Genomic DNA, 14779 nt, shown 5'->3' with positions numbered 1-14779 from the left:
TGGGCCATGGGGCTGGCCCCTCAAGTCCTTTTTAAAATAGAGTTGTTTGATTTTTTGTTGTTGTTGAGTTGTAGGAGTTTGTTATATATTCTGGATAGTAACCCTTTATCAGATATACAATTTGCAAATATTTTCTCCCATTCCATAGGTTTGTTGTTGCCTTTTTACCTTGCTGTGTTCTTTGATGCACAAAAGTTTTTAAGTTTGATGTAGTCCCATTAGTCTATTTTTTCTTTTGCTACCTGTGCTTTTGGCGTCATATCCAAGAAATCATTGCCAAAGCCAATGTCATGAAGCTTTTCTCTCATGTTTTCTTCTAGTTGTTTCATAGTTTTGGGTCTTATGTTTAGGTCTTTAATCCATTTTGAGTTAACTTTTGTACATGGCATAAGGTAAGGGTTCAATTTCATTCCTTTTACATGTGAGTATCAGTTTTCCCAACACCATCTGTTGAAGAGACTGTCCTTTCCCAGTTGAGTGGTCTTGGCACCCTTGTCAAAAATCACTTGACCATATATATGAGTGTTTACTTCTGGGCTCTCTATGATATTCCATTGGTCTACTTCTGCCTTTATGCCAGTACCATCCTATTATTACCATGGCTTTGTAAAATGTTTTGAAATTAGGAAGTGTAAGTCCTCCAACTTTGTTCTTTTTCAAAACTGGCTTGGCTATTTGGAGTTCCCTGAAATCCCATATATATTTTAGAACAATTTTTTTTTTCTCTATTTCTCCAAAAAATGCCATTGGGATTTTGGTAGGGATTGTGTTGAATCTGTAGATACCCTTGGGTAGTATGAACATTTTAACAATATTGAGTCTTCCAACCCATGAGTGCCAGATGTCTTTCCATTTACTTGTGTTGTCTTTAACTTCTTTCAGAAATGTTTTGTAGTTTTCACTGCACAAGTCTTTTGCTTCCTTGGTTAGGTTTATTCCCAAGTATTTATTCTTTTTGATGCTATTGTAAATGGAACTGTCTCCTTAATTTCCTTTTCATATTGCTCATTGTTACCATATAGAAACATAACTGATTTTTGTGTGCTGTTTTGTATCCTGCAACTTTGCTGAATTACTAGTTCTATTAGTTTTTTGTGTGTGTGGAATCTTTAGAGCTTTCTACATATAAGACGTCATCTAACAACAGAGATAATTTCACTTCTTCCTTTCTAATCTGTATGCCTTTTATCTCTTTTTCTTGCCTATTTGCTCTGGCCAGGACTTCCAATACTATGTTGAATAGAATTGGTGAGAGTGGGCATCCTTGAAAAAGCTTTCAGTCTTTCACCACTGAGTATGATGTTAACTATGGGATTTTCATAGACAGCCTTTATTACATTGAGGTAAACTTCCTTCTATTCCTAGTTTGAGTGTTTTTATTGTGAAAAGACAGTGAATATCATCATAAGCTTTGCCTGCATCAATTGAGATGATCATATTGTTTTTGTCCTTTATTCTGGTATTATGGTGTATTACATTGACAGATTTTTCATTTGTTGAACCATTCTTTCATTCCAGGAATAAATCCCATTTGGTCATAGTATATAATCCCTTTAACGTGCTGTTGAATTCAGATTGCTAACGTGCATCTTCTCTGTACTGCTGCAATTTTAGCATATGTGCTGCCAAAGCAAGAACTCCCTGTGGCTTTATCTTTTAAATGGGGCATAATGTACTTTGAATTCCATAATGTACTTTGCAATTCTTATCAAATGAGTAAATGTCTCAAGGAACAAGAATTCTTTTCTATGTTTGAAATATTGACAGAAATTGAGACACACCTGTCATTATTTTCTTCGTGGAACTGGCATCACCCTCTACCTAAAATACCTCAACTGGAACGTCAGAGCGACTGCTTCTTTGGAAGGTGCTGTGCAACTACTTGACCCATGAGGAGCACCCAAATTTGCCGGTTCTATGACACCATATGAAACTTGTTTGTAACTACACCTAAATTGTTTAACATATACGAGAGTAAGAATAAGATGTACCTGGAATTCAATTCTTCTCCAACGTATTCAATAATTCAACCTTTAGGGTACTTAAAATATAGCCCCTCCTGCGTAGCGATGCGCAGAGTGTCCGGCCCGTAGCGGTGGATTCACTTTTCCGGCTGACTAGAGATCCGGACATAAATGCCAGGCACTGGGGACTGTGAAGAATACGACTTTTTGGGGAAAAGCAGCGGGGACCATACTTTTGGAAAAGTTTGGAGCACGCTTTTGGGAAGCTACAGGGAATTTTTGCTTCTGTTTTACAACTTATCTCGGACTTGCAGGCACTGGCCCAGAGCTGGGAAAAGGTTAACAAGTGTTTATAATACCCAGGGACGATTTGTCGCCTTCCTGGAAGGCTCCCGCCAGATGCAGCCCAATTAGGGAGCAAAGGAGAGGGAGACTCTCTCGATGAGGCCCCGGTCCAGGAAAGAGGCTGCAAGACCAAACCAAAAAAAAAAACCCGAGAAAAACCAGGACCCTCTTAAAGGTCCAGACCCTCGCTGCCAGCGCCGGTTTGCGCCTGCGCCCTGAGCGGCGCAGCCTTGCTTCTCAAAAGCGCATGCGTCTTGAACTGCGTGGCACCCACACTCGTATTGCGCCGGCGCAGCCGTGCGTCGCCCAGGCTGTTGGGAATTGATGGCTGTTAGCGAGTAGGCTGAGATGCTTGGCGGCGCCGTTTCTGTGGCAGTCGCCAGTTACCCGGTGGGCGGTGCTCAGGCCTAGGAAGAAAGGTGAATGCACAGCTGAGCGCCCTTGTCTCTGACCTTTGTACACATTTGTTTGTTTTATCCCCAGACGCTCAGACGCCACCATCTCCAGCAGCCGCCATCCGTGAAGCAGCTGAAAATTGTCTCTCGGGGAATTTTAGTCTTGTTTGGAAGCAGCCCCGGCCAGGCAGTCCTCTTTTATTTAGAAACACCCAGGACGTGATGGACACCTCAGAAATGTCATCCCTCCTTTGACTTCCATAGGAAGCTGAATTATCAAATTGAATAATAGTTACTTTGAAGAAAGGAAAGAAAAAAGGAAAAATTCACACACATGTGTACATGTACACAAAATAATCTCGAGGATGGAACCAGCAACTGCTGTGATGACCTCAGTGGGGGAGAGACTGGGTGGCTGAGGATGGGCATGAGGAGTGTTCTTTTTTGGGGGTTTTTTTTGTGTGGAGGTTTTTTGCGTGGTTTGGAATTTGGTCAATGTGCATGTATTATTTTTTAAATGTTCATTTGACTCCTTTATCAAGACGTAGATAGGAAGAAAATGTGGAAATTTAAAAAGTCTAAGTAGAATCCAGTAATACTGGGTAAAATTGGATGTACGTGTGAAGATCAAACGTCTTGTGTAAACCACGAAGTCTTCCTGTTTATTTCTGGACGGAGATGTTTGGGGGTTGCGGCAGGAGGGTACAGGAAAAGAGGAGCCAGGCATTTTCGGAAAATTATGACAGTGGTGGCATACAGGAAGCAAGTCTTTATCATCTCAATCATTGTATATTCACTTTGGATTAGCTGAAGAAAACCGAACGGTAAATTTTAGTGTGAGCTCACTGAAGTCAAACGTAGATTGGAAGGGGACATTTGATGTTTATTTTTGTAAAGGAAATTAATTGGGTGTGACTGGCAGGGTTGAGACCTGAAGTTCCTCTTCTAGATAAGGAAAACTTCCCGTAGTGAGGAATCTCCAGACTGTTTATGGTAAATTCCTGTCTCCAGCCTTGCAAGATAATTTTAGACTCTCTCTAGAGGAAGTAGTGAGGAAAAAAGTAGGCAACTGTGCCCAAGAGGATTTGCAGACAAAAATCTCATACTGAAAGAAGATTCTGGACACTTCTCAGTCCCTAGGTCAACTGAATCAGTTCAACTTCATTCTCCAATCAGTGGTTAGTGGATGTAGACAACTGTAGGAATTTGAGATGGGTTGGGAATCCAAAAAGTTGAAAGTGTGAAGTCAAAGGCCAGAAGTTTATAATGTTGCTTCTGAGTTTGCCTTGTTTGTAAATAGGAAGCCAGAAGTTGAGCTCCCAAATAAAATATTTCAGGAATAGTGTTTCTTAAATAACTCCAAAAGTCACTACATCAACAAAGGAATAAATGGAACCTAGTGGGTAATGCTTCAATCAGACAGAGTAATGAGCAGTTCTTGGAGATAGAAATTCCCCATAGAGGAGAAAAAACACATCAGAGAAGAACATACTTAATAAAATTTATTTAAGAAAACAATAATTTATGCCCTTGGCAAAATAAAGGATCTTGTTAATATAAATGTTTCTTAGAAAACATATGAAAAGATAATATAATATATATATCAATAAATCAATATCAACATTACAGCAAAAGTAATGATTCTATAACAATAAGTGAGGATATTTCTGGCCCTTAGTGGTGTTTCTGGAGGGTCCTCTGATTTCTCCCTTTTTTAGTACAGATGTGCCCTCATTTTAAGAAAAGCTGATACATACATATCTAAATCTAAAAAATTGATCAATTAAAGGATATTTTTTCACGTCACGAAATAATTGTTTCCCCAAAAAATCAACAAAAAGGCTTCTGTAAGGGATCCTTAAAATTAGCAAATTTTCTTAACACATTTAGAATATAATTAACCAAATACATGTGTCTCCAACTTCTTTTGTTATAGCTCTATTGCGTAAAGTGAGGTATACCCGAAGTGAGGCAGTAACAGGGTTGGGCTTCAGTTCTGGCTGGGGAGAATGTGTTCTTATAGTATGAGGAAGTGGTTGGGGCACAAGTTCTCTCAATCTTTTGTTTCTCTCACCCTGAGCTCTTAATTGTCTTATCTCTACTGCTTTCTGGTAAACTTTGTTCACCTGGTACTCTCAAGAGAAAAAGAAGAAGTCATGTGGGAGGGGAGCAAATTATGACTTAGTGGGTCACTCCAGCAGAGCAGAGCGAGGAGAGAATCTGGGATTCAGAGTGTGCATGTGTGTATAGTTGGGGGAAAGCAGGAGCAATCCTGAACCCTTGACGAAAGGTGTTTTTGAGCCGCCTCTCCCGGTAGGGGTGCCTGACTGCCTGAGGAGCAGCAGGGCCCGGTGCAGCCCTCCCCGGATGGGACATAGACTCAGGAGGATGGACTCGGGCCTATTTGTCACACTCCTCCTGGCTCCCTTCAGCACAGTGGTAGTGCTGCTCACAGAACTCCTGGATCCGGCTACAGGCCTCCAGCATCATCACTTTGGGGACTGTGATTACCACGCGGAAGAAATTCAAGTACTCGAAGCACTGCAAAAATAAGAGCCAGTTATTCTCAGAGCAATTGAATCTCATCCTGGACCACCCTAAAATGGCCAGGGCCCTAATCGACAAGAAGCAGAGAAGCCATGTACTCAGGGCTATCAATTTACTCAGTTCCCATCACTGGGGTGCTAAGCCGGTAACTGAGTCAATTCATCTTAAAAGGAACTTGTGGGACAAGCTTGATTTCCTCTCACCTAGAATGTCCGGCCACCACTTTTCTTCCTGGTATGGATAGGATAAGGATGGGGGAGAAGTAAATTTTAAGTAGAGGCCGTGAGACACATCCGTTTGAATCTTATCAAATGAGAATACACTTTGTTGGGGGAGAAAAAAATCAAGCTAAAGACCAGCTCAGGGAGAGCTCCTGAGGCTCTAGAAACTGTTGAGAATGTTGTGAGGGAGACACAAGCACTCACCGTGCCCGGGAGGCAGTGGACGGATTGCTCAGCAACTAAGCGTTCTGTGAACTCCACATCATTCTCAAATTCTGGGAAATGTTCCATCTCAATTCCAACCTATACCAGTAATAGGGAGAGGCGGACTTATCAGGAGGGAAAACAGGCCAACTCTGTATGCTAGAAATTAAGGTAGGGAATGCTCTAAATGATATCTTGGAACTCTACCACTGACAACTAAGAGGTCTAGCACTTAGGAACTCATGAAATTTTTCATAGGGAAGAGAGGACATATTTACATTAATATTGTAGTTTATTGAAGAGTTCCCTTCTGAATGCTGATAAATGAAAGCTGGAAATAGAATGCCAATGTTTCTCCAAAAACAACTGTTAGCCTTATGGGCCAGGCAAGTCTTTATTGCATAGAACTATCCCACCTGTTGCAAGATACTTAGCATCCGTGGCCCACAAAATGCCAATAGCGCCCCCTAGTCATTCTGAAAACAAAATTACCTTACGTTCCCGAACACTCCTAGGGAACGCCTTGACTTCCCAGTTGAGAACTACAGTGGTATGGAAAGCCTCTATTTATGTCTTATATCTTCTCTGTATCTACTTATAAAATGATTCTCTGTATTGAGGAATTGTTATTTTAAGACATTTTTTGTGAGGTTAAATCACATCAGTGGGACAATTCAGAAGAAGGCAATCCCTACACTGACTGGCTCAGGAGCCTACCTAGCTGTTTTTGGAAGCCCTGCAGACTGGTTTCCCTTTGCCCTAGAACAAGTGCCTGCCATCCACGTACTCACCATGAGGTACATGGCCCCAGAAGGGCGGACTGGCCGGAGTCCAGGGATGGCAGCCAGTGCACCGTAGCAGAGATCCGCATTGGACTGCAAGAGAAGGCAGAGAGACGTCAAGGACCAAAATTTAAGTGAAAGAAAAACAAAGTCCTAAAAGTAGAGCCCACATTTAAGGTGAAGAACCTAAGTTTGCTCTGCTGGCATAAGGACTCAACAAGAAAAAGCCCTGTTACTTGAGGCTTTGGGCCAGGAGCAGAGTGAATTGCCAGAAATGACAGAAATGCATGGGTACATACTCCTTCTGCTTGATTGGAAGCCCCATAATGGAACATTGCTCTGGAAATGAGGACTCATTATTCCTCACCAGGCTGGTAACATTCCTTGACTCCCAAAGTCCAAGTAGAAGGCCACAGGCTGCCCTTACCTTGAGTAAGCTTAGAGTGTTGTGGTAGAACTCTTGAGGGGTGCGACGCAGGATATTTTTCAGAGCTCCCTGGACAATGGTGCAGGGTCCCAGGATCCGCTGACTCAGCTTCACCAGCCCATCTCGGATCTAAAAGCCCCCCAGCAAACACATTATTTACCCTTTCTGAAGCATCTCAGTTTTGGGGATTCTTGTTCTGACCATTCTTTCTATCAAGTTTTTTTTTAAAGATTTTTTTTTTTAATTTTTCCTTTCTCTCCCCAAATCCCCCCAGTACATAGTTGTGTATTTTAGTTGTGGGTCCTTGTAGTTGTGGCATGTGGGATGCCACCTCAACATGGCCCGATGAGCAGTGCCATGTCCGCGCCCACGATCCGAACCGGTGAAACCCTGGGCCACCTAAGTGGAGTCCACAAACTTAACCATTCGACCATGGGGCTGGCCCTCAAGTTTTTAATCTTTGGGGAAATGATGGTGCCTAGTGGCATTCTTTGATCAGACCACCCGGGTTTGTAGCCCAACTCTGTCACATAGCTGCTGTGTGACTCTGGGAAAATTATGCAGCTTCTCTGTGCTTCATTTTTCTCAACTGTAAAATGGAGATAATATTAGTACTGGCCTTATTGGGTTGTTGAGAGGATTAAATTAAAATAAGGTATATAAAACACTTGGGACATCGTAAACCTACAAACAATATCAGGTGTCATTACTGCTATTGTTTCCTTTTTTTGTGTTCCTAAAATTGGAGGCAGATGGAACTTGTTCACAGAGCCACGTACAGAAAAACTGAGCTTCGGAGAGCAATAACTAGTCCTATCTTTAACCAGCATCTTTCCAGTTACCCAGAACTATAGGGCCAAGAATAAAGAGAGAAAAAAACTCACCTCCTCATTACTGTGCGTGCGCAGTAAACACGTATAGCCCAAATTACGCATTCGATTTCACAACGTTGCTCTTACCTCGTTGCCAAAAATGTCTCTTCGGTCATGGATGAGGATCCAGCCCAACCTCCAGCCGGGAACCAGCCAGCGCTTGGCTAACCCTCCACAGGACAGGATGGGAACGTTGCTGCTGAGAGTGGCCAAAGGCTCAAATTTGGAATCTGAAAACACCTGAGGGGAAGAGGTGCTTGTCATAGTTGTCTTCTTGCTTCCCCTCCTCCAAATTCTATGCCTGCCACCCTCCTCCTTCTATCACTAGGGACAGGGCCTCGGATTTCCGGGTTCACGGCTACCTTGAAGCATGATTGGGATCCCAAGAGGCTCCAAAGGGGACTGTCTAAAGATATTGAGCCAGATGTCTGGTCTGGATTAAAGGAAGCTTAAAACGAGGAAACTGACTGGGAAATAGCCCCGTAATAGGTACAACCTCTAGGGAATGAGTGACTGTTGGAGTTATCGATTTAAAAAGAAAATATGGGTCCACAACCCCTTTTCTGAAATTCCTGGGCCCAGATATGTTGCAGAATGCAGAATCGTTTGGATTTTAGAAAAGTTATGTGGCACATATAACATATATTATGTAACACCCCCAGAGCAGTCTGGGACAGCACTCCTAATCAAACATATTAACATTTCTGCCCCTTTCCCTACACTTTTGACAAATACAGAGAGAGAGATCCATAAATGGGATCAATAAAAATCTACAAGTATCTTTATGTCAGGTCAAGTCAGGTTTTTCCACCAAGCGAATTCCAAAAATCTTCAGATTTTCATAGCTTTTTGGATTCCAGGAAACTGGCTAAGGGGTGGTAGATCTAAGTATTTGTTAAGAGGGCTGGGGTGCTGATTTTCTGTACTGAAATGATTAGGAGTATCTTCTGAGTATTCTAGATGCCCCTATTCCGAAGATCCCATGAAATAATTTGTAATTGAGATTATCATAGTGATATATCCTGCCCAAAACTCACCATGTCTCCATAGATCTCATCAGCTATGATGGGGACACACTGCCTTGCGGCCACTGAAAATAGGAGAAGCATGCTGAAATCATTTTGAATGTGAATTGCCTTAGCACTTAATATTCACCTGGACTTATTTTACTTTGCATTTCATGTTTGTATGTTTCATCTTCCTCTTTAAGAACTATAAATTCTTCTTATACTCTGCCAGGGTACAGAGCCTAAACTTGCCATTTAATTAACTAGGTATTTCTAACCATCTCTTCCACATAGGGGAGTGGTGAAGAGGCAAGTGTTGCCTTTTTCTCCTTCTTTTAGGCAAATCCTACAATTCCAGCGGTGCACTATTCATTAGAGACTCCAGTGGAGCTCCCACAACTCCATCCTAGGCTTGGAACTTAGTGAAGGACTCTTTTCTCATTACAGGAAAGAGTTAAAGGGTTCCATCCCCAGCTCCTCCCTTGTCAAATGAAGTCTGCTGGACTCACCTGCCAGAATTTTCTGGAGATGACTTTTACTGAACACTGACCCACAGGGGTTTGATGGATTGTTGACAATGAGACAAGCTGTCTTTTCATCAACCAGAGATTCTACTTGTTTCAGGTCAATTTCCCAAGACTTCTCTGGCTGGGGAGGAAGAAAGGGTGAGACTAAGATGATTCTGGAAAATTTGGGGGGAATACTCACTCAAAGGTGTTACGTAAATAATAAAATGTGTCTGTGGCCTCAACCATGCACTTCGAGATCTTTCTCTGCTAAGGTATTGGTCATATGTTTTCATGAAGTAATAACTGAGCACTTCAGTCTAAGATTAAAAAGTCATTTACCAATAAATTGTAGCATTTGACCTCAATTCCCATGGATTCAGCCAAAGTCCTGTAGAGAGCAAAGCCAGGTCTCGGAACTAGGATGTTTTGCCCTGGGTTGGCCAACACAGCTAAACAAAGTTCAATAGCCTGACTGCAGCCACTTGTCAGAATGACATCCTGTGAAGAAAATGCAAATTTCATTTTGTTAGGGGTTCCCACAGCAATGGGAGAAAAGAGATTGTCAGAAGGGTGAGTGGCAGGGGGACGGCCTGGCGGCATAGTGATTAAGTTCGAGGGCTGCCCTTCAGAGGCCCAGGGCTCGCATGCCCAGACCCAGGCACGGACCCAGCACCCCTCATCAAGCCACGCTGTGGCGGCATCCCAGATAAAACAGAGGAAGACTGGCACAGCTGTGAGCTCAGGGCCAATCTTCCTCACAAAAAACAACAAAAAAAGAAGAGCGAGTGGGGAGCAATAATAAACTTACAAGTTCTAAGTAAATCAGTAGGGACTGTACTAAGCCAAAACTTAAAGAAATTCATATGTTTATGTGTGTCCTGTATCTAAATGTTGTTGAAAATGTTGACCACTTAAAAGAAATAAATCACTTATAAAAGGACAGTTTGGCTGTGACTGAGCAGACTTCCATGCGAGATCGTTATGACCTTGGACTTTTCCACCTGGTTATTTATTTACTTTTGACCTGAGATTTGAAGCCTGACTCTTCTGTAAAATACAAAGAGCACCTCTTACGTTAAGAAATGTTGACCCCACACAGTGGACAAAATAAGGAAGGGTTGCATTTCAACTTGGTACTGCCTGTGAATTCCATATGCCACAGTTCCTCAATCCTCCCACCTGAGCGACCGCAAGGTGAATGGACGAAGCTACAAATTTTGAAAAGATCCTAGTGGTAAAATATAAAATGTTAATTATTTGGTGTTTGTGACATTGTTTTTCAATGATCTTTTGCAGAAAATCAACTATAGGGTGACCTCTGAGTCTTGAGCCTCCTTGAGATAAGACTGCATAAATTGTATGCAGTGGTGTTATTATACTGTAATAACATTAAATATAATCACTGATTAGTGGCCTCACTCTATAAGAAGGCCTCAAATTGCTAAAGGGAAGTTACCCACAGCTTTTGTTCCCCCTGAAACCCTTATTCCTTGTGGAACAGAAGCAAGGAAAAAGGTATAGTTTGCCCAATATTGCTTCAGAGCTGGTACCTTGCCTAAGGCTCACCTTAGCTTCCAGAGGTGCCTCGGGATGATGGTAATAAGAAGCGATCTCCTCCCGACTGGATAGGTAGCCTGAAAGAAAAGAGCAGAAGGAAGAAGGTGGAAATTTTCATCCCGCAACTGACAGCTGAGCTCTAGAGTCAACATGGCTTCACGGTACATTCCCCGCCTGCTCAGATCCCCGCCACTGTAGATAAGGAGATTAACTTTATATTTATATTTCACAATTTTATAATAAGCACAAATGTGTAAATAATAAGAAAAGCCCCCCCAAACTATAAAATGCTCTGCGCCATCTTGGTTACTATGATTATGTTTTATTTTCTGTAAAATACAGGATTTCGAATATTCCTAAATCCCTTCCAGGGACTATATTTTTTGGAAAGTTGTAATCAATGTATTCAACACATTGGGTCCATTTTAATATTTTTACGTTATATACCCATTAGTGTTTTGGTACAGTTTTTTTTCTTTCTAAGAAAGAAATTACATTCTTGTACAATATTTCCAAATGTTGGCTGACAAGCTTGAAGTATAGAGAGTATCATGCAAATCATCGTGTTTTGCAAGATTGCTTTCCAAAAAGATTGTCTTCAGTTAGAAAGGCCAGATGCAATATTTCATAATGTTTAACTTAATAGGTAGAGATGGGTCTCAAGGTTATATAAATCAGCACTTATTGAATTATTAATAAGAAAGAGCATTTTCGTAGATACATATTATTATTATCTGTATTTCCTTCGGCATGAAATGTTCATATCCTTTGGATATTTGTCAAATGGAGACTGGGTTTTGGTTTTTCAGGTTGAACCAGTTCCCTAATCCTTTGGATATAAAAGTCATTGTACAATTGTTTTATAATCTAATCTTTGGTCTTATTTTATTTAATTGTTTTTTGTATGAAACTTTGTAAAATATAAACAATCTAAAAAAATCATGTCTCTGAGACCTCTTTGGAGTTTTTTTAAAATTCTATTTTGCATGAAACTGGATTTTTATTCTGCTTTAGGAATATGTTTCTATGTGCACATATACACAGGGGAAAAAATATGCAACACCAAAACAAGGTGAAAGATTCACTTATTTTACCAAAATGTTTAGGGTAGAAATATTTAATAGATGGAGAGTATTAAACCGAAATAAGAATAATTTGTTTCTGTCAGAAACAACCTTCTTTTCTATTCAATAGGACAGCCCATTCTTTGTTATTCTTGTTTTGTTTTGTTTACTTTTTAAATCTGAAACAATTATAACTACATTTGAATGTGACCTGGACCATAATTAAAATAAGCCTTGAACATGTAGAGACGGAGAAATAAAGCCAAGGACCTATTTATATAGCTCAATAAGTAAATTAATTTAGGACCTAGAGGGCTCAGTAAACAAGTAGCTGCAGCCAAACTCAAGGCCTTGGTATTAGAATTAGTGATAATAGGATAGAAGCATTATTTGAGAAAAAGTATATGATGGGAGCCTAGAAGGGAGGTGCCAGTAGGCCAAAGGAAGCCAGGAAAGAGGTTGGACCTTGATGGCTTATGTTTAAGCATCCTGAGACCCCTTGCCCCAAACCCAAATGGCCATTTGCCTTAGCCTCTCCTTAGGAACTAGGCATCAGGAAAGCAAGGAGAATTGCTAGCAATTCATTCCTACTGGAAGAGCACTAAAGATCTGGAAGCCACCAGATAGAGTCTCAGGAGGAGCTTACCAATGGTGGGGGCATAGCCATTATACTTCCCCGAGTCCACGGCATCTTTCAGTGCTTGGGTAACTTCAGGATCTGTAGACAGGTTTCCAAACACAGTAGGGTCCCCTTTTCATGGGAGGAAATAAAAGAGCCACCAAGAGGTTACTCTTCCATGCCCAGTGCTCAGACTCACCCTCCACTCCCATCTTCTCCAACCAGCCTGTGAGGATGGGGATGAGGGGAACAACGACTGCCCCTCGGTCCAGTGTCCCCAACTCACCAATTGACAGAGCAATCATGGTTTTGTTTGGGTTTGGTTTCACCTTCATGTTGTCCACGATGGCCCGGATGGGATTGAAAGTTTTGTTGGACATGTCTGAGGGCCTCACGGACCATCTGGCCTTCCTGCCTTTCATTTTTCCTGGTGCAGAGCTTCTCCCACTGATGTTGACATGCATGTCCAGAACTGAGGGCAGGTTACCGCTGCCTGTCATCTGAATCACGTATGGGTCCATCACAAGCGAAGCCTATGGGGAAAAGAAGGAAGTTTCTGTGACACTAAGAACAGACCACCATCCTGAGGGGCTATATTTGGACCTAAACATCAGGGTGATTTCACTGGATGTCTCTTTCCAAAATTCTTTCTTTGTTTTGCTGCTTTCTCATGCAAAGTAGCTTTGTTGTGCACAAGGGGAGTTTTAAGACTTTTCACTGAGATGGAAAATAAAGCAAGAATGCATTCTACAATGTTATCAGAGCATTCCATTGAATACTCATCTCCTGTGAGATTTGCTATATGCAACTGTAATCCCCGTAAAAGTTTAACTAAACGCTCAGTGAAACCAAGGGGAAAGGACATGAATATCCTTTAAAAGTCAGAACTTCTGTGCTCCCTCCTTTCCTTGCAGAGCCTGTCCAAGAGAGTCCCCCTAACACTTCAACAGACTGTGTCTTGCATTCTGCAAAGAACCAGGAAGAACCACTCCACGTTATTAGAAATTTAGTGTTAATATTATCATTAGTAAAAATAAAGCCCCATCCCTTAAGCATCTTACTGCCCTGTGGAAAAAGAAGTCAGTACAACACAAAGAGGAAAGCATACACCCCAGCCACCACCATTAGCTGAGTCTTAAGTCTTTACCTTCCAAGTAAAGGAGAAGCAGTCTGCAGGTAGCTGAGCGGGAAGCTCTCTCAGTTCTTTGGCAAGTTACAGTGACAGTGGAATCAGATGCAATTCCTGGCTCCTGAAATACTTCCCATAAATGGGCGTTGGGCTTGAAACTTTTATGCTATTGGTTAGAGTGAGAAGTGGGCAGCAAGTCCTCCTTTTTCCTCCCCTCCCTATTTTTTTGCTGCTTCTCACCTCTAACCCTACTCCCACCCCCACTGCCAAATCAGGAATTTGTCCTCACTTCAAACATCTGGAATTCTCTGTGTTAACTCTTTCTGGGAACTTCGTGAGATGTGTGAGAGGGCTTTCAGAGGGGTAGTTATGATTATAATTGGTAATTTTTATTAAATCTTTTTGTTACAAAATGAGCTTTTAAAATTTTAACAGTACAGAAATGTGTAAAGTAAAAAGTGAGAGTTCTCCCTTGTACCTTGCTGTCTGTACACTCCATTCTGACTCCCAGAAGCAGGCAGTGGTAGTGATTTGGCCATTTCTATCTATTCATCAAGATAGGTGATAGATAGATAGATAGATACATACATACAAATATAACTTACTTCCTTCACCTTGGACTCCTTTCCTTGTCAGTCCACAAAGTTCTACTCCAGTCGGAGCAAACAGGGCAATTGAAGTAAGTTAAGGCTCACTCAACAAAAACCTTAAAAGTCCGGGATCTCTAAGGCAACCAAAACCTGTGCAATTTCATCCTTATACTATGAATTCTCCTTCATTTACCTGCTATGGAGCTATTGGAAGATTAAGAGGCCAGGTGAGAACTAAAAGAAACTTTGCTAAGCACGCACAGCAGAGAGCTCAGCATCCCATGAGTCTATGAAAAATGCCACCCACTCAAGGGTTAAGAGAAGCCTCGGTGACCCCATGGCTCTGATCTTATCTGTTTATTTACTGAGAGACAAAGTTCTTTCTTCTCCATTTACTTTTAGGTAATTCGAGTCTCCAATGGGATTGAATAACCTTTGATTTTTCTGGACCTTCTATCTCTCAGTGCTTTGAAGGATTTAGTTAATGCATTCTCTTCCCCACTCCAGTGAAGCAAACATTCACCACCTCACCTTGCAAGTGGAGAAG

General features: G+C 41.6%; 1 protein-coding gene across 1 annotated transcript; it reads right to left on the bottom strand.

The window, feature by feature from the left end:
* Positions 1-4193: 4193 nt before the first annotated feature.
* On the bottom strand, positions 4194-14537 carry TAT (tyrosine aminotransferase). Its single transcript, XM_008521340.2, has 12 exons — positions 13661-14537; positions 12800-13046; positions 12541-12645; positions 10840-10907; positions 9613-9771; positions 9274-9412; positions 8795-8847; positions 7845-7997; positions 6886-7014; positions 6468-6551; positions 5677-5775; positions 4194-5245 (listed from the first exon to the last, which is right to left on the bottom strand). The coding sequence occupies exons 2-12, from the start codon at positions 13032-13034 to the stop codon at positions 5105-5107; spliced, it is 1365 nt and encodes a 454-aa protein (XP_008519562.1). The 5' UTR covers positions 13035-13046; positions 13661-14537; the 3' UTR covers positions 4194-5104.
* Between the last annotated feature and the right edge of the window lie 242 nt (positions 14538-14779).

Source organism: Equus przewalskii, chromosome 3 (assembly GCF_037783145.1).
Source record: "Equus przewalskii isolate Varuska chromosome 3, EquPr2, whole genome shotgun sequence".
Lineage (NCBI taxonomy): Eukaryota > Metazoa > Chordata > Mammalia > Perissodactyla > Equidae > Equus > Equus przewalskii.
This window is presented reverse-complemented; position numbering and strand designations above follow the sequence as displayed.

Coding starts and splice junctions, on each gene's coding strand:
- TAT (XM_008521340.2), bottom strand. CDS start 13,034: ATGGACCCATACGTGATTCAGATGACAGGCAGCGGTAACCTGCCCTCA. Junction 6,552..6,885: donor ACACTCTAAGCTTACTCAAG/GTAAGGGCAGCC, acceptor CTTCTCTTGCAG/TCCAATGCGGATCTCTGCTA. Junction 5,246..5,676: donor TCCACTGCCTCCCGGGCACG/GTGAGTGCTTGT, acceptor TTATTTTTGCAG/TGCTTCGAGTACTTGAATTT.